The 19,659-nt window shown below is 52.9% G+C and overlaps 2 protein-coding genes across 4 annotated transcripts in view; both read left to right on the top strand.

The window, feature by feature from the left end:
- The window catches only part of ctc1 (CST telomere replication complex component 1), a 23,220-nt gene extending 20,088 nt beyond the window's left edge, over positions 1-3,132 (top strand). Inside the window, exons 22-23 of one of the 2 annotated variants that reach the window (XM_088911547.1) lie at positions 117-240; positions 363-3,132. In XM_088911547.1, the coding sequence (XP_088767673.1) occupies positions 117-240; positions 363-475 (237 nt within the window). In that variant the 3' untranslated portion in view covers positions 476-3,132. The remainder of the gene's footprint in view (positions 1-116; positions 241-362) is intronic. The other variant, XM_088911548.1, reaches the window with a different exon arrangement.
- tfr2 (transferrin receptor 2) lies at positions 2,757-19,659 on the top strand. Of its 2 annotated transcripts, none has more exons than XM_088911550.1 (18): positions 2,757-2,804; positions 4,982-5,040; positions 5,276-5,483; positions 6,113-6,302; positions 6,725-6,865; positions 7,195-7,309; positions 7,664-7,903; positions 8,153-8,292; positions 8,569-8,750; positions 9,463-9,582; positions 10,037-10,119; positions 10,371-10,434; positions 11,493-11,560; positions 12,258-12,334; positions 12,703-12,787; positions 15,703-15,930; positions 16,374-16,514; positions 16,655-19,659. In XM_088911550.1, exons 2-18 carry the CDS (start codon positions 5,011-5,013, stop codon positions 16,895-16,897), a joined length of 2,355 nt encoding a protein of 784 aa, XP_088767676.1. In that variant the 5' UTR covers positions 2,757-2,804; positions 4,982-5,010; the 3' UTR covers positions 16,898-19,659. The 2 variants fall into 2 exon arrangements, with proteins under 2 accessions (XP_088767676.1, XP_088767675.1); XM_088911549.1 differs by having other exon boundaries at positions 2,781-2,804; positions 5,231-5,483.

Below are 19,659 nucleotides of genomic sequence, written 5' to 3'. Positions count from 1 at the left end.
TCTGTGTGACAGAGACACGCTGGGACAGATCGCTCTGCTGTCTGTGTGACAGAGACACGCTGGGACAGATCGCTCTGCTGTCTGTGTGATACAGCACTGCTGTGTTCCTCCTACAGGTCTCCATACAGAGTGAGGACCTCCTGCTCCTCTACCTCTCTGCACTGTGCATTAGCTCACTGGTCTGTCGCAGCATCAGCCTCTCCTGCCGCCTGGGCTCCAGAGACCCCAGCCTGAGACACGGTGAGACAGGAAGCAGCTACACAGGACAGCCCCACTACTGCACACCCCCACGCTGCACAGCGTCACACAGCACTGTTCCATGTGTTCCTCTTTCACCTCCAGTGGTGTCTGTGTTTGTCCAGGGAGCTGCCAGGTGAAGAGGTTCTCCCGGGGGGATCGCGACTTCATCACCAAGATCCCAGCACACCCGCAGCTGACCTGCGCCGAGCTGAGAGAGATGGAGTACACGCCATGAGAGAGCGAGACCGCGACCTGGTCCCCTCTAGCTCTCGCTAGTCACACCAGGCACTGGAGCTTTCAGGCACGCTGCATGCGTTCATTTGCACAGGCCAACTTGGAGTTACACTACCCTTGAATTCATTTCATCTATGATTGTTGTATAAGAGTCTCCAGCAGCTGCTAAAATCTGAACTGACAGGGCTGAGAATGGAGTCTGACTGACAGTGCTGTGAAACCTGGGGTAGATCAACTCTGTAAATCCTGGAGTGGATCAGACTGTGCAGTAGGAGTCCTATGACACAGTAAAAGCTGGAATGGATCGCACTGCTGTGCAGTGGGAGTCTTAACAATACCATAAAAGCTGGTGTGGATCAGATTGCTGTGCAGTGGGAGTCTAACAACACTGTAAAAGCTGGAATGGATCACACTGCTGTGCAGTGAAGGTCTTGTTTAGCCACAGATGTTAGCAGGCTACCCAGAGACTGCCACGACTTTCTGCTTAACTAGAATTTATTTCAAATTTGTCTTGTTTTTGTGATGCACTTTTGAGTTTTTTAATCTTTTTTTAAAGTGTCTTGATTTTTATTTTAAACAAAAGGCATTATGTATAATAAATATACTATAGTATAAACTGTATATCCACTGCTCTCCAGAATCTTGGAGAATACCCCTGCTTCTGTGGCTCAGATTGCAGCTGCGATGTTTCCTCTCAGCACCACTGCCAGTAGGTGGGGGGGTCTCATGCTCTGATCCTGCACAGTCTTGTAGGTCATTCACCACACCTCTTTCCAGAGACTGGGAGCACTTCGAAGTAATTGACAGACAGACCGCTGTAGAGCGACTGGTTCTGTCCTACTGGTCTAGCTGCTGACAGACAGACCGCTGTGGAGTGACTGGTTCTGTCCTACTGATCTAGCTGCTGACAGACAGACCGCTGTGGAGCGACTGGTTCTGTCCTACTGATCTAGCTGCTGACAGACAGACCGCTGTGGAGTGACTGGTTCTGTCCTACTGATCTAGCTGCTGACAGACAGACCGCTGTGGAGTGACTGGTTCTGTCCTACTGATCTAGCTGCTGACAGACAGACCGCTGTGGAGTGACTGGTTCTGTCCTACTGATCTAGCTGCTGACAGACAGACCGCTGTGGAGTGACTGGTTCTGTCCTACTGATCTAGCTGCTGACAGACAGACCACTGTGGAGCCACTGGTTCTGTCCTACTGGTCTAGCTGCTGACTGATAGACCGCTGTGGAGTGACTGGTTCTGCCGGGCGGGTTGGGCTGCTGACAGACAGACTGCTGTGGAGCCACTGGTTCTGTTCTACTGGTCTAGCTGCTGACTGACAGACTGCTGTGGAGCGACTGGTTCTGCTGGGCGGGTTGGGCTGCTGACAGATAGACCGCTGTGTAGGGACTGGTCCTGCCGGGCTGGGTGGGCTGCTGACCGACAGACGGCTGTGGAACAACAGGGCAGTGTGTGCGTCTGTGCTACAGTGTCGATGCTCGTCTCTGGTTCCTTCAGGGACCATGTGACAGAGAGGCCACTACTGTCCTGGAAGGCAACAATGTCTTTCGCAGTGTCAGGGGGCTCCAGAGTGGCCTAGCCTGCTGGGAAATTTGATTGGTCGCAGGTTCAAATTGCCCCGCTGACAATGCCGAGAGGGTGCCTCGGAGCTTGTGATGACATCACCGAGAGGGTGCCTCGGAGCTCATGATGACATCACCGAGAGGGTGCCACAGAGCCTGCGATGTGTTGGAGAACCTGTACAGCAGCTGCAGCCGTGAAGCTCTTCTTAAACCAGTGGAGATTCCAAATGGCTTTCAGTTAAATGAAAAGAAGCAGAATGGCTGAAGGAACTTAATCTCTTCAGCCTGGGTAGGAGACAGCAAAATGAATGCTTCATATCAGCACTGGGAAAAGCTGGAGCATTGTTATGGCATCAGCAGTGAAAGAAGGACCCATGTAGACAATAGGAAATCAAAACCAGGACCATTCAGGGTCAAGAGGGAGCAGCTGTTCACACAGGGAGTTGTGGGTGTCTGGAACAAGATGTACATGAAGGCCATTCCCTGGGAGCTTGTGTCAGGAATGACATGGGGGGGATCCTTGACACATGACAAGGAGCCAAGTGGGCAAGGTGGGAACGATTCTGAATTGATTCTCGAGAGTTGTGCTGCTGTGCTTCAGCAACAGACCCGTAACAAGGGAAACCATGGTTCGCCAGGGCCCCTCCCTCTGGCCAATGGCAAGCCAGAGTTGCGAGGGTGAGGGGCGGAGCCTCTGCAGTTCAGTGGCAGGTCTGGGCTGGCAGACTGACAGATAGTCGCCGAGAGGAACCACAGAGGGTGAGTGCTCTGCTCTTCTAAAAGCTTTGCTGTTAAGAAAATCACTGTGAACTTTACATAATGTCTGCTATCGTTTTCTAACACTTGTTTCAGAAGTTGCCTAATCTGGAGTGTTTTAGATTGTAAAGATGAGCTTTGTAGATCTAGCATTATGCTGAATCATCTGCCCTCCTTGCATGAATTTTGATAATTTATTTGGAGATGGAAATGATAAGTTTTGTGTAAGAGTGAGTCATTCTGGAAAAGCAGTTAAAAGCAGCTTTTTTAGATTAATTTTGTAATATACCCAACTGTACTGTGTTAACAACAAAATAAATATAAAACATCCCTTTTGTGTTTGCTGTTCATGATCAGAGCGTCTTTCTCTGACTGGACACTACAGTACATTAACACTGCACTGAGAGAGAGGGGTTAATACAGACACACTGGACACTACAGTACATTAACACTGCACTGAGAGAGAGAGAGGGGTTAATATAGACACACTGGACACTACAGTCCATTAACACTGCACTGAGAGAGGGGGGTTAATACAGACACACTGGACACTACAGTCCATTAACACTGCACTGAGAGAGAGGGGTTAATACAGACACACTGGACACTACAGTACATTAACACTGCACTGAGAGAGGGGGGTTAATACAGACACACTGGACACTACAGTCCATTAACACTGCACTGAGAGAGAGGGGTTAATACAGACACACTGGACACTACAGTACATTAACACTGCACTGAGAGAGGGGGGTTAATACAGACACACTGGACACTACAGTACATTAACACTGCACTGAGAGAGAGGGGTTAATACTGACACACTGGACACTACAGTGGGGCTGAGGAGAGCAGTGCACTGAGAGAGTAGTGGTGTTTGAAGTGTGGTTAATAAAGTTACACAGCTCCTAACAGAGTCAACAAACACACACTTCTCCCCCAGCTCTGTCTCTGTTTTGGCACTCTGGACTGGCCAATGGCAGTGCAGTGTTACTGGGGCAGGGGGTCAGGGAACTTTCCCCATGCAGGAAGCACTTGCGCACTCTGACAGTAGGATAAACAAGCCGATCTGGGCCATGCTGCGCTATGATGAGTCTGACTACCGCTCTCAAGCAAGAGCTCCCCCCTCCCCCTGCTCTACAGCCCTGGTGCCAGGCTGGGAGTGTTGGTATGTTCACTTTCACGGATTACCTCTCTCCCAGCCCCAGCCTCCTGCTTACTGCGTGATTAACAAAGAGGATCAGAACCCTGTACATTCCTGGAAGGATTTTCCAAAAAAAAAGGCAACGAACAAGGATCCTAATTAACACTGCACTGAGAGAGAGGGGTTAATACAGACACACTGGACACTACAGTACATTAACACTGCACTGAGAGAGAGGGGTTAATACAGACACACTGGACACTACAGTACATTAACACTGCACTGAGAGAGAGGTTAATACAGACACACTGGACACTACAGTACATTAACACTGCACTGAGAGAGAGAGGGGTTAATACAGACACACTGGACACTACAGTCCATTAACACTGCACTGAGAGAGAGGGGTTAATACAGACACACTGGACACTACAGTACATTAACACTGCACTGAGAGAGAGGGGTTAATACAGACACACTGGACATTACAGTACATTAACACTGCAGCTAGGCAGGTGCAGTATGTGTTAGTGTGTCAGACTGGGTGGATCTCCTTATCGCTGGCTTCAGACTTATCATCCTTATGCAGGGAGAGGGGAATGTTTGTCTGTCCACGTGTCACTCGCTGTCAGTGACGTAGCTCGTCTGGGTTTCCAGGCACTGTCTTATTGTGGGGGGTGGGTGTTTCTTCAGTGGGCACGCCGATCAGACCAGCTGAGGGAACGGGGAGCAGCTGATCGCCAGAGAAGAAAGAGGCATTGGAAGGGAAGGATGGAGGGAGAAGGAAGGATAGAGGCAGGAGCGGGCAGGGGGATGGGGATCAGGGAGGGATCTGTGAGACGGCAGGGGTCCCGTGTCCTGGTCCGGTGGCAGAGTGAGGAGACAGCGGTGCCAGCTGTGCGGGCCGCTCCCTGAGGATTCCCGCGTGGGAGATGGCTGTTGGGTTGCCAGTCTGTGTGGACGTGCCCTCGAGCCCGGTGTGGCATGGCGTGGCCAACCACAGAGGCCTGATTGCCCATGTGTTGTGTGCTGACAGGCTGCTAAGGAGGAGTTCCGCATGATCACATGGACACCGTTCGATCCCTGCTGAGTGGGGTAAGAGCTCCTGTCCCCCCCCCCCCCCCCCCCGTCACTCTTTTCCTCAGCCTCTCCTTCACCTTCCCCTTCCTCGCACTCTCTGCTTGTCTGGATATGAGTGCATTTATCCATCTTTGTTGCTCTCGGACTGTAGCATGGAAGCACAGTGGTGGCCTTTGTTAATGTGTTAATCCCGCCCTCTCCCCAGCATTCTAACCCCGCCCCCCAGACCTCTTGCTCTATATACCGGCAGAGGCGGTGTGGGCGGGGCCTGGAGGAAGGGGACGGAGAGGAAGGCGGAGACTGCCGGGTGGAGATGAAGCTCGTCGAATCGGAGGCTGAGGAGGACTTGGAGCCGGGGCTTACCAGTGACATCACCGCACTGGTGCTACGGAAGCCCAGAGACCGGAGACGAGCCGGCTTTTACCTCACTCTGATTACACTGCTGATATTCACTACAGGTATACTGCTGTACACACTGCTCAGATTTAATGGAGGGATACTGCTGTCCTACATACTACCCATATTTAGCAAAGGTCTCCAGTGCTAGTGTTCACTGTAGATTGTTCATATTTAGTAAGAGCAATGCAGTACAACACCGGTCCAGCCCAGTCCAGTATATAATCCCTCAGTATCGTTCTGGTTACAGTAGAATGGTCACACAGGAGAGGCAACCTGCTCAGCCTGTCTGTGAAGCACATTGATCCTGGGATCCCTTCCAGCTGTTTCTTCACAGCTCTCCGGGTGTCAGTTTCAATAACACAGCTGGAGCTGGGCCTGTTCTTCCAGACACCCACCACCCTTAGTGTAAAGATGTGCCTCCCGTTCCCCATCAGTGGTTCAGTTCTTAAAGTCCTCTCGCATCCTTGGGTCTCTGTTTCCTGCTGGTCCTTATTTTCAATCCATTGTGTTGTTGACTTTGTCAATAACCTGCCCAGCATGTCATCCTCCCCTGTTTGGGACTAAAGGGTAATACAATACAGAAATATAGGTCAATACAGAATGATGCTGAATAATGTTCTGCATTAGTGTACCAGCCACCAATCATAGTCCGAGAACTGTGCTGAGGGCGGGTCTTCTGTTGCTGCAGCATTCCTATTGGGCTACGTCACATTCCGTGGGTCGTGCTACTCCTGCGAGGAGTCCGAGGGGGAGCTGGTGCCGGTGGATGACTCCGCTGTCCTGGACTCTTCATCTGAGGATGGGGTCCTGTACCTGGGGGAGCTGAGAGACATGCTGAGGAAATACCTGAAGGAGGAGACCATAGGCAGCACTGTGAGGTGAGAGAGGCTGATATGTGTACAGATCCCGAGTCACGTTGACTCACTGACACACTAGTGTACAGATACCATTTCACACTGACTCACTGACACACTAGTGTACAGATACCGTTTCACACTGACTCACGGACACACATAGTGTTTCACACTGACTCACCAACACACTAGTGATCAGATACCGTGTCACAGTGACTCAGTGACACACTGATGTGTTGATACAGTATGGACTCACTGACGCGCTGATGCCCTGACTCACTGACCACACTGATGTGCTGACTCATTGACACTCGCACACTGATGTGCTGATACACTTCTGACCTGCTGTGTACCCCACAGACAAGGAGGCACTGTGACACACAGGCACGCTGATACCCCAACATTGCTGCGACACAGTATTCTCCTGGTTCTGTTTCTTCACTCAGGCACTTCAGCAGGATGCCTCATCCTCCGGGGTCCTCGGAGGGGAACAGCCTGGCGACGGAGGTGCTGGAGTTCTTCAGGCAGCTGAAGATGGATCACACCTGGACCGACTCCCATTTCGCCAACCTGCAGTTCCCGTCCAGGTAACATGGCCCAGTGCAGGCACACACTCACACTGCCACTCGGGCCCAACAAGTCAAGGATTCTATTACTCTGGTGTGTCAGAGGAAGGTGTGCTCTGTGCAGAGTCCCAGGGTGAGTGATCTGACAGGGGGTGTCAGAAGAGGGTGTGCACAGTCCTCACTCTCCTGTCAGGCTCTGTGCAGAGTCCCAGGGTGAGTGATCTGACAGGGGGTGTCAGAGGAGGGTGTGCACAGTCCTCACTCTCCTGTCAGGCTCTGTGCAGCAGTCTTTCTGTGTCTGGAACCACTGTAATCTGTCTGTCTCTCACTGTGTCTGTCTGACTGTCCAGGACACAGCCAAACACCCTCTCAGTCGTGGACAGAAATGGCAATGTGATTGAACAGATCCAACTGGAGAGACCACTGGACTCCTACTGTGCCTACAGCGGTACTGGGACTGTCAAGGTAATGATATAACCTCTCTCTCTCTCAGTGCAGTGTTAATGTACTGTAGTGTCCAGTGTGTCTGTATTAACCCCTCTCTCTCAGTGCAGTGTTAATGTACTGTAGTGTCCAGTGTGTCTGTATTAACCCCTCTCTCTCAGTGCAGTGTTAATGGACTGTAGTGTCCAGTGTGCCTGTATTAACCCCTCTCTCTCAGTGCAGTGTTAATGTACTGTAGTGTCCAGTGTGTCTGTATTAACCCCTCTCTCTCAGTGCAGTGTTAATGTACTGTAGTGGTCAGTGTGTCTATATTAAACCCCTCCACCCTTCTCCCATTTTCCCTCCCTTCTCATGTCTCCCCTTCTCTCTCTGTAGGGGGGCCTGGTCTATGTGAACTACGGCCGCAGGGAGGATCTCGAGCTGGTGCAGTCCCTGGGAGTACCAGCAGAAGGCAATGTGGTGATCGTGCGGGTTGGGGAGCTCAGTTTCGCAGAGAAGGTGGCCAACGCCCAGCAGGCTGGAGCTGTGGGGGTCTTGATTTACCCTGACCCCGCAGATGTACCCCAGGACCCCCGTAGACTAGGCCTGGACAGCAGTGTGGCAATCTCAGAGCATGTGAGTGCAATGGTGAACAGGTACAGCATGCCAATACTCATTAGAGATGGTACAATATCACACTCTCTGTTAGAGGACAGTATAAAATAATACACTGCAGTACAAGACAGTGCAATACTTTGTCTCTGTATTCAGAGATGGTAAATTGGGCATTGGTTTCCATTAACACAACTTACCATATATTGTCAAATAGAATTCATGCTTGCAAATGAACTGTGACCTCTCCTTCTTATTCCTAAACAATCACAGGTGCACATGGGCACGGGTGACCCCTTCACCCCTGGCTTCCCCTCCTTTAACCACACCCAGTTCCCACCCACCAAGTCCTCGGGCCTGCCCTCAATACCTGCTCTGCCCATCAGTGCCAACGTGGCATCCAAGCTGCTGAGGTAGACCTGCCCCCAACCCTCTGTCTCAGTGCAGTGTTAATGGACTGTAGTGTCCAGTGTGTCTGTATTAACCCCTCTCTCTCAGTGCAGTGCTAATGGACTGTAGTGTCCAGTGTGTCTGTATTAACCCCTCTCTCTCAGTGCAGTGTAAATGTACTGTAGTGTCCAGTTTGTCTGTATTAACCCCTCTCTCTCTCAGTGCAGTGTTAATGGACTGTAGTGTCCAGTGGGTCTGTATTAATGTCTCTATCTTTTGGTCTACTTTTAAAATATCAGTCAGCTCTCTGGACCTGTATCTCCACGAGGGTGGCAGGGACGCCTGCCCTATGTCCGTTACGCTTTGGGACCAGGGCTCAGCTCAGGCGACGGCCGCCAGATCAGGCTGGGTGTCTACAACAGCATGAGTGCGATACTGCTCAACAACATCTTTAGCTCCATAGAGGGATGCAGTGAGCCAGGTGAGTTACATATTGACACCCGCTGCACAGACTGACTACACCCTGACTGACTGATTCACAGACAAACTGACAGTCACACCCTGACTGATTCTGACACAGTGACTGACAGCCTGACAGATTGAATACACACTGAGGGACCGATTCACAGACTGAAACCCTGACTGATACTGACACACTGACTGACAGCCTGACAGATTGAACACACACTGAGTGACCGATTCACAGACTGACACCCTGACTGATACTGACACACTGACTGACAGCCTGACAGATTGAACACAATTAGTGACTGATTCACTGACTGACACCCTGACTGATTCTGACACAGTGACTGACAGCCTGACAGATTGAACACACACTGAGTGACTGATTCACAGACTGACACCCTGACTGATACTGACACACTGACTGACAGCCTGACAGATTGAACACACACTGAGTGACTGATCCAGAGACTGACACCCTGACTGATACTGACACACTGACCGACAGCCTGACAGATTGAACACACACTGAGTGACTGATTCACAGACTGACACCCTGACTGATACTGACACACTGACCGACAGCCTGACAGATTGAACACACACTGAGTGACTGATTCACTGACTGACACTGACAGCCTCACTGACTGTTGAGTGTTGTGAAGTAATGTACCGTGCTGTCCAGCTTGTGTGTATCAATGCCCCTCTCTCTCTCTTTTTTTCTCCAGATCAGTACATCATTATTGGTGCCCAGCGAGACTCTTGGGATCCAGGGGCAGCCAAGTCGGCTGTTGGCACAGCCATCCTGATGGAGCTGGCCCGTACATTCAGCGCCATGGTCCAGAATGGTCAGTCTCCTGCACCTGTCACTGGGAAAGCTCACCTACCAGCGCCCTCCGCTTGCCAGCTCAGCACACTGCACTCACAGTCTCTCTCACAACCTTTCTTGCTGATATTATTGTTTATTTTTGACATTTTCATTTCCAAGCCCAGTTCACACGCGGTAGGTACTGTATCTCAGCTCGTCTCGACAACTCTTGTGCTGCTCAGAGAGAGGACAGGCAGCCCCACAGTGTCTTGCAGGACAGCGCCCCTCACAGATGAGAGCTGTTGTGAGGCTCCTCCTTGCTGTGGCTCCTCTGGTGCGCCTCCTCTTGGGGAACTGGGGTCACAGCTGGCCAGTGACATGACTTGGGTAGAAACCCAGCGACACCTGAATCACAGAACTCAAGCTGTCCCCTTTCTTACATTTTTCCCTCTCTTTCCATCTCTCCTTCTCTCTCCTTGGCTGCTCTCCCTCAGGGTTCCAGCCCAGGAGGAGTCTACTGTTTGTCAGCTGGGATGCAGGTGACTTTGGCAGTGTTGGCGCCACCGAGTGGCTGGAGGTAGGAACTGCGGTTTAAAGGCTGCTTTTTTTGGAGGTGTGTAGCTGTGTACTGTATATGTTCCATTAAGTCTTAGACACAGTACTGGGCAGGCCCTCGGAGAACTTCCCCTGGAACACATCAGAATATTATGTCTGGTTGACCATATATACCACTGCATTGTGTTGGCGAGTCCTGTCTAGAAATTAGTATCAATATGTCTGTGTCACAGTGGCACAGGTGTTGTGACCATTGCCCCCTATTTTTGTCAGGGTTACCTGTCCATGTTGCACCTGAAGGCAATCGCCTATTTCAGTCTGGACCGTGCAGTTCTGGGTAAGAAGAATCTCCTTTCCTCTCTCTTTCTCTGTTTCTGCCCTCCCTCCTTTTATCCGTCTTCCTCTTCCTCTTCCTCCATTTCTGTCCACCACTAGCCCCTCCCTCTGTCATCACAGGCTATTCAAACGCCCAGCCCCACCTCCAGCCCCTCCCTCTATCATCACAGGCTGTTCACACCCCCAGCCCCGCCTCCAGCCCCTCCCTCTGTCATCACAGGCTGTTCACTCCCCCAACTCCGCCTTCAGCCCCTCCCTCTGTCATCACAGGCTGTTCACACCCTCAGCCCCGCCTCCAGCCCCTCCCTCTGTCCTCACAGCCCGTTCACTCCCCCAGCTCTGCCTCCAGCCCCTCCCTCTGTCATCACAGGCTGTTCACTCCCCCAGCTCCGCCTTCAGCCCCTCCCTCTGTCATCACAGGCTGTTCACACCCCCAGCCCCGCCTCCAGCCCCTCCCTCTATCATCACAGGCTGTTCACACCCCCAGCCCCACCTCCAGCCCCTCCCTCTGTCATCACAGGCTGTTCACTCCCCCAGCTCCGCCTTCAGCCCCTCCCTCTGTCATCACAGGCTGTTCACTCCCCCAGCCCTGCCTCCAGCCCCTCCCTCTGTCATCACAGGCTGTTCACTCCCCCAGCTCCGCCTTCAGCCCCTCCCTCTGTCATCACAGGCTGTTCACACCTCCAGCCCCACCTCCAGCCACTCCCTCTGTCATCACAGGCTGTTCACTCCCCCAGCCCCGCCTCCAGCCCCTCCCTCTGTCATCACAGGCTGTTCACTCCCCCAGCCCCGCCTCCAGCTCCTCCTCCTGTCATCACAGGCTGTTCACACCCCCAGCCCCGCCTCCAGCCCCTCCCTGTGTCCTCATAGACTGTTCACACCCCCTACTCCGCCTCCAGCCCCTCCCTCTGTCATCACAGGCTGTTCACACCCCCAGCTCCGCCTCCAGCCCCTCCCTCTGTCATCACAGGCTATTCAAACCCCAAGCCCTGCCTCCAGCTCCTCCCTCAGTGCTCTTATCCTCTGATGCTCACAGTGCTTGGCTCCTTTGTCTTCCAGGGGATGACAAGCTGTCAGTCTACTCCAGCCCCCTGCTGGCCAAACTTGTTGAAGTAGCCATGAACCAGGTTAGTGTAAAGAACTGGAAACTGGAACATCTTCACAGGAAAAAGAACATTACAATTTTTTTTTAAGTAGCCCAGGTCAAAAATTAAATCCAGAAGAAGCAGTGTTGCAAGAAGTCACAAACTAGCTTAGAGGGGCTGAAGGCCATCACATTGACCCTCACTGTTCTTGGGCAAGAGGTCGGGAATCTGGGAAGGGGGCCACTGGAAATCTCCTAGGGAGCAGCACACCACATGCCATGCCACATACAGCCACAGGAGGGTGCTGCTGAGGAGCAAGACAGCCCTGGCCATGCCGCCTCTGATTGTGGAATCACAGTCACAGTGGGCTGGTCAAAGATGGGCTTTAGGAGCTAATGTGGATTGTGATTTAGCACCCTTACTACCTGTGAAGCTCAGGAGCGCCTCCTGTTGGCTTGAGGTGGTGGTGCAGGGTGTGCCTCCACTGTCCCGCCTGCTGTGCTGGTAGGATCATCAGCAGGGTGGACCCCGCGGCAGCTTGTTGACTCACAAGTGAGGAGGAAGCAAGTCTCTCTCATTTCGGTGGGTTTGGAGCAAGATAACAGTCTCCCTCTCCCACTCTCCCTTCCCCCCTCAAATCCCACCTCCTCCCTCCCTCTTCCTTCCTCTCCCCCTTTCCCTACTGCCTCTCTCTCCTACATCTTCATCTGTCATCTGCTTCCTTCGCTGTCCTCCTCAGGTGGAGCACCCCAAGCACGCTGGCCAGACGATCTCCAGCTACACCCAGAGCCAGGGCAGCTCCTGGGGGAGTCCCATGTAAGTGTCCCCACCATGGGATAGCTTGCCGTGATGGTGCTATACTGACGTACGGGAGCTGTGTGGGATAATGTGTAGAAACACGTGACGCAGTGTTGGTTCAAGCAGGGGGCTGCGTCAGCAGGCGCAGGCTGCAAAGGAACAAGTAAAGGTTTATTCCTGTGCTGAAAAGAGAAGAAAGGAAACACAACGTTTCGGCTGTGGAGCCTTCTTCGGAGGTGTTCCCTCACTGAAACGTTGTGTTTCTTTTCTTCTCTTTTTAGCGTGGAATAAACCTTGACTTGTTCCTGTACTGTACTGTCAATAACGGGGTTCACAAGCATGTAATAACAGCAGTAAGAGGTGGATTAATTGTGTCTCTGTCTCAGAGTGAAGCCGCTGTTTCTGAACAGTGGGGCCTACAGCTTTACAGCCTTTGCAGGAGTACCGGCCATGGAGCTACAGTTCACTGAGGTACAACCACCTGTACATAATGTTCTATATACACTGCAGTTTTCTGGTGTACAGTATATACACTCCTTCTGTACTGTCCACGTCTACCGTATATATATATACACTCCTGTATACAGTACTGTCCACTGCTACAGTATATATGCACTCCTATATACAGTACTGTACTGTCCATTGCTATGTATACACTGTTATATACAGTCCTGTTTACTGCATTCCTGTACACTGTTCTGTCCACTGCTATACTGTGTATATATACACTATTATGTACTGTGCACTTCTGAATACGGTGCACATGGATATACGCTGACATACAGACTAATCTAGATGCTTGTGCATACCCTGACACTCCTCTGCACTGCACAGTGACACCGTGACACCCCTCTGCACTGCACAGTGATACCGTGACACCCCTGTGCACTGCACAGTGACACACTGACACCCTTCTGCACTGCACAGCTGACACCCCTCTGCACTGCACAGTGACACCCAGACACCCCTCTGCACTGCACAGTGACACCCTGACACCCCTCTGCACTGCACAGTGAGACCCAGACACCCCTGTGCACTGCACAGTGACACCCCTGTGCACTGCACAGTGACACCATGACTCCCCTGTGCACTGCACAGTGAGACCCAGACACCCCTGTGCACTGCACAGTGACACCGTGACACCCCTGTGCACTGCACAGTGACACACTGACACCCTTCTGCACTGCACAGCTGACACCCCTCTGCACTGCACAGTGATACCGTGACACCCCTCTGCACTGCACAGTGATACCGTGACACCCCTGTGCACTGCACAGTGACACCCTGACACCCTTCTGCACTGCACAGCTGACACCCCTCTGCACTGCACAGTGACACCCAGACACCCCTCTGCACTGCACAGTGACACCCTGACACCCCTTTGCACTGCACAGTGAGACCCAGACACCCCTGTGCACTGCACAGTGACACCATGACTCCCCTGTGCACTGCACAGTGAGACCCAGACACCCCTGTGCACTGCACAGTGACACCATGACTCCCCTGTGCACTGCACAGTGAGACCCAGACACCCCTCTGCACTGCACAGTGAGACCCAGACACCCCTCTGCACTGCACAGTGACACCCAGACACCCCTTTGCACTGCACAGTGAGACCCAGACACCCCTGTGCACTGCACAGTGACACCCCTGTGCACTGCACAGTGACACCCAGACTCCCCTGTGCACTGCACAGTGACACCCAGACACCCCTCTGCACTGCACAGTGACACCCTGACACCCCTCTGCACTGCACAGTGAGACCCAGACACCCCTGTGCACTGCACAGTGACACCCTGACACCCCTCTGCACTGCACAGTGAGACCCAGACACCCCTGTGCACTGCACAGTGACACCCCTGTGCACTGCACAGTGACACCCCTGTGCACTGCACAGTGATACCGTGACTCCCCTGTGCACTGCACAGTGACACCATGACTCCCCTGTGCACTGCACAGTGACACCCTGACACCCCTCTGCACTGCACAGTGAGACCCAGACACCCCTGTGCACTGCACAGTGACACCCCTGTGCACTGCACAGTGATACCGTGACTCCCCTGTGCACTGCACAGTGACACCATGACTCCCCTGTGCACTGCACAGTGAGACCCAGACACCCCTCTGCACTGCACAGTGATACCGTGACTCCCCTGTGCACTGCACAGTGAGACCCAGACACCCCTCTGCACTGCACAGTGAGACCCAGACACCCCTGTGCACTGCACAGTGACACCATGACTCCCCTGTGCACTGCACAGTGAGACCCAGACACCCCTCTGCACTGCACAGCTGACACCCCTCTGCACTGCACAGTGACACCCTGACACCCCTGTGCACTGCACAGTGAGACCCAGACACCCCTGTGCACTGCACAGTGACACCATGACTCCCCTGTGCACTGCACAGTGAGACCCAGACACCCCTCTGCACTGCACAGTGACACCCAGACACCCCTCTGCACTGCACAGTGACACCCTGACACCCCTCTGCACTGCACAGTGAGACCCAGACACCCCTCTGCACTGCACAGTGAGACCCAGACACCCCTGTGCACTACACAGTGACACCCCTGTGCACTGCACAGTGACACCATGACTCCCCTCTGCACTGCACAGTGACACCCAGACACCCCTCTGCACTGCACAGTGACACCCAGACACCCCTCTGCACTGCACAGTGACACCCTGACACCCCTCTGCACTGCACAGTGAGACCCAGACACCCCTCTGCACTGCACAGTGAGACCCAGACACCCCTGTGCACTACACAGTGACACCCCTGTGCACTGCACAGTGACACCATGACTCCCCTCTGCACTGCACAGTGACACCCAGACACCCCTCTGCACTGCACAGTGACACCCAGACACCCCTCTGCACTGCACAGTGACACCATGACTCCCCTCTGCACTGCACAGTGACACCATGACTCCCCTCTGCACTGCACAGTGACACCCTGACACCCCTCTGCACTGCACAGTGACACCCAGACACCCCTCTGCACTGCACAGTGACACCATGACTCCCCTCTGCACTGCACAGTGAGACCCAGACACCCCTCTGCACTGCACAGTGACACCCAGACACCCCTCTGCACTGCACAGTGACACCCAGACACCCCTCTGCACTGCACAGTGACACCATGACTCCCCTCTGCACTGCACAGTGACACCCTGACACCCCTCTGCACTGCACAGTGAGACCCAGACACCCCTGTGCACTGCACAGTGAGACCCAGACACCCCTCTGCACTGCACAGTGAGACCCAGACACCCCTCTGCACTGCACAGTGACACCCTGACACCCCTCTGCACTGCACAGTGAGACCCAGACACCCCTCTGCACTGCACAGTGACACCCTCACACACTCTCTCCTCACTGCAGGAGGCGCGGCCCTACCCCTTCACCAACACGCCGCTGGACACGGCGGACCGGCTGCAGGAGTTTCTGCAGGGCCGGCTGCCCGAGGCGGCGCTGGCCGTGGCCGAGCTGGTGGGCCAGATGGCGCTGCGCCTGGCGCACGACCACATCGTGCCGCTGGACTTCCCCTGCTACAGCGAGACCACGCTGCAGTTCAGCGCCCAGCTCAGCAAGTACTCGGCCGAGCTGCAGGTACGGGCCGGCCTGGCGGGGGAGCGGGGGTCTCTGGTCGCTGTCTGGGAGGATCTGGGCTGGCTGGGCAGAAGCTAGAAGCACTCTTTGTGTTGACCTGTGGGTGCCATAGTGTACATAAACACTCATGTGTGCTCTATATATACTGTGCCCTGCCCTGTGTGTCAGTGCCCCCACTCTCTCAGTGTGGTGTGTATTACCCTGTCTCTCTCCCTCAGTGCAGTGTGTATTAACCTGTCTCTCTCTCTCAGTGTGGTGTAAATTACCCTGTCTGTGTTTCAGTGCAGTGTGTATTAACCTGTCTCTCTCCCTCAGTGCAGTGTGTATTAACCTGTCTCTCTCCCTCAGTGCTGTGTGTATTGACCCGTCTCTCTTTCTCTGTGCCGTGTGTATAGACCTGTCTCCCTTCGGTGCAGTTTGTATAAACCTGTCTTTCTCTGTAGGAGCGAGGCCTCTCTCCTCACTGGGTGTTCACAGCGCGTGGGGATTATAACCGTGCAGCTGAGAAGCTGAGAGAAACCATTCTGAACAGCGATGTCCAGGATGACAAGATAACACGCCTGTACAACATGCGGATCATGAGGGTCTGTACTCATTGCCCTGTCTGTGTCGTTGTTGTTCTAGCTGCCCGGTGGTGTGTTGTGTGTGAAGTAATACTTCCTGTTTACCTGTCTGTACTTCCTGTCTGTCTGACTCACTGGCGGTGTGTTGTGTGTCTGCGCAGGTGGAGTACTACTTCCTGTCTCAGTATGTTTCCGCCGTGGAGACCCCCTTCCGCCACGTGCTGCACGGCCGCGGCGATCACACACTGAGCGCGCTCACAGAGCACCTGGCTTTGCTGCGCTCGAAACCGGAGAAGTTTGACGAGGCACGGTTCCGCAAACAGCTGGCACTGCTCACCTGGACTCTGCAGGGGGCAGCAAACGCTCTGAGCGGAGACGTCTGGAATATTGACAACCTCTTCTAGAGCTGGTGACACTGACACTGACACACGGACATTGACATTGACGCTGACACATGGACATTGACACTGACTGATGCACTGACGCTGACACACTGACACTGATACTGATTGACGCACTGACTCGCTGATGCTGACACACGGACACGGACACTGACTGACGCACTGATGCTGACACACGGACACTGATACTGACTGACGCACTGATGCTGACACACGGACACTGATACTGACTGACGCACTGATGCTGACACACGGACACTGATACTGACTGACGCTGACACATGGACATTGACACTGACTCACTGACGCTGACACAGAGACACTGACTGATGCACTGACTCACTGACGCTGACACACTGACACTGACACTGATACTGACTGACGCACTGACTCACTGATGCTGACACACGGACACAGATACTGACTGACGCTGACACACTGACACTGACTGACGCACTGACTCACTGACGCTGACTCACTGACACTGACAGATGCACTGATGCTGACACACGGACACTGATACTGACTGATGCACTGACTCACTGACGCTGACACACGGACTGTCTCATTGACAATCTGACTGACTGACACACTGACAGGCTGACACTGACTCACTGACTGTCTCATTGACAAGCTGACTGACTGACACACTGACAGCCTGACACTGACACACTGACTGTCTCATTGACAAGATGACTGACTGACTCACTGACTGTCTCATTGACAGACTGACTGACAGCCTGACACTGTCTCATTGACGATCTGACCGACTGACAGGCGCCCTCCCCTCTGTGTGTTAGTGGGGTGTATGAAGCTTCCTTTAATGTAGTTGTTTTTCTGTTGTCTGGCAGTGGCAGCAGCACCTGTCTTGTTTGGGTGTGTCTTTAATTAGTGTTAATTTATCAGCGATTGCTATTGATTCTTTTTTTTATTGCCAAGTAATAATGAGCTCGTTACCAATGTAAGCAGTAATTATCGGGAGCAGTGCCTCCCATAATTATGACAGTTATACTGTCGTCCAATCAGAAAGCAGCATCTGCTACCAATCTGCGGTGATGTCATAGAGCAGTGGGGGGCGGGGCACTGGCTGATTCCTCAGAGGGCAGCGCGGAGACCAGCGGTGCAGGTCAAAGTTCACACGCCCTTGCACGACCTCGCTCTGCTCTGTGACCTCAACTAGGCGCTGCCTTGCCAGTGTTATTGGGATCCAGTAACACCTTGAAGAGTTTCCAGGAAACAGTCTGGAAAGCAACACTGTATTATCGGGAACAGTGATTCCCATAATTTATTATATCTGTTTGTGATTTTAAAAAAAAAAGTTTGCTCTTTCAGTACCAGGCTCGGCCCAGATTTGTGACAATCCTGACACTTATTTTAACGCTTTTGTTTGCTACCAATTCGGAGACGTCTGTGGGAATCCTGTCACCTCCCTGGGACCTCTTTAGTTTCAAAGTGAGGAACCGCATGCCTGATGTGCGCACACCTCTCGTCGACACTGCTGCCCCATCGCAGGCTCCCTCCCCCAGCTCACCACCAGGGCGGCGCTGTTGCACAGAGCCGGTCTGTAGGAAAACAGGATATTCCACAAGAGCCGGTTTTCCAGGCTCCCAGACTTAACCCTGGGAACGAACTTGGTGCTGAGAAAGCAGATCACTTCTGTCGATGACTCTGGAATGTTGATTTTCATTGCTTCCGTGTGCACGCGTGTTAACAGTGTCGATGATCTGGTAGGTGAGTCTCTCTCCAGCCCGGAGGCACTCTTTTTCCAGCCCGAGAGTCTTAGGACTCGCAGAACCGCTTGAGCCCTTAAGCGGGCGGGCCAGTTGTTCCTTCTGCCACCTCGGCCAACTCCTGTAAGGGTGTCTTGCTTCACACCCTCGCCCCCTTGTGGCTGTTGGAGGAATTGCTGAAATCTGAGCAGAGGAAAATACATCTAACTATCCTGGTACCACAAATAACGGCTCTGTGCTGCAGAGCCTGTCACAGTAGTCGTGATCACGGGTGCAGGGATGAAGAAAGAGCTTCTGGTCACACGGGGGGGCGTGTCCAGCGCTCTCTCACGCTGGAAGCAGTCGGCCGACAGGAGACCTGACATGATAGACCTGACATGATAGCGGGAGGCAGGGTAATCAGCAGCTCAGGGAGGTCCTGCCCTTGTTTCCCCACCCATTCTCAGTGACAAGATAAATCGGCTCCAAAAGTCTAAAGGCGCATCATGATCAAATGTTGTAGAATGGAAGCTCTAGATCAGGGGTGTCAGACTCATTCCTGGGGCGTTTGGTAGTGAGAGCTGGCCTAACTATTTGAGTAGCTGCCTAATTGTAGAACTTCTAAGATGGGTGACTGATAGGTCACTGTACCTTTAATGAAATGAATATCTCGTCTAATCAAGTGCTAAAGACTTTAGGAAAAAAAAATACCCTTCACACATCTAATTTAGAAGCAATGAGGTTCAGTTGTTGAATTGACTAAGCAGGTTAGAATAAAAGTCGCAAGACACCAGGACCTCCATAAACTGCGCTTGAGATCCTTGCCCTAGATGTGATTCAAGTAGGACACAACACCATGCACATAAAAGGAGGCAGCACCAACACCACAGCTGTATTTGTCTTTCCTGGGCCTGAGGTAGATGGTCAAACAGTAGGCGGAACAGGGTGTTTCTGGGGGATTGAGAGACTTTGGTTTGATAGGAGGGGACAGTGTGCGCAGTGTGTTACTACTGTACTTACTTGCAATCGGATCTCTAATAAAGCTTTCCAACACGA

The sequence above is a fragment of the Atractosteus spatula genome, chromosome 3 (assembly GCF_055471065.1).
Source record: "Atractosteus spatula isolate fAtrSpa1 chromosome 3, fAtrSpa1.hap1, whole genome shotgun sequence".
NCBI lineage: Eukaryota > Metazoa > Chordata > Actinopteri > Semionotiformes > Lepisosteidae > Atractosteus > Atractosteus spatula.
The sequence above is the reverse complement of the archived record's forward strand: the minus strand, read 5'-3'. Positions and strand labels throughout refer to the sequence as shown.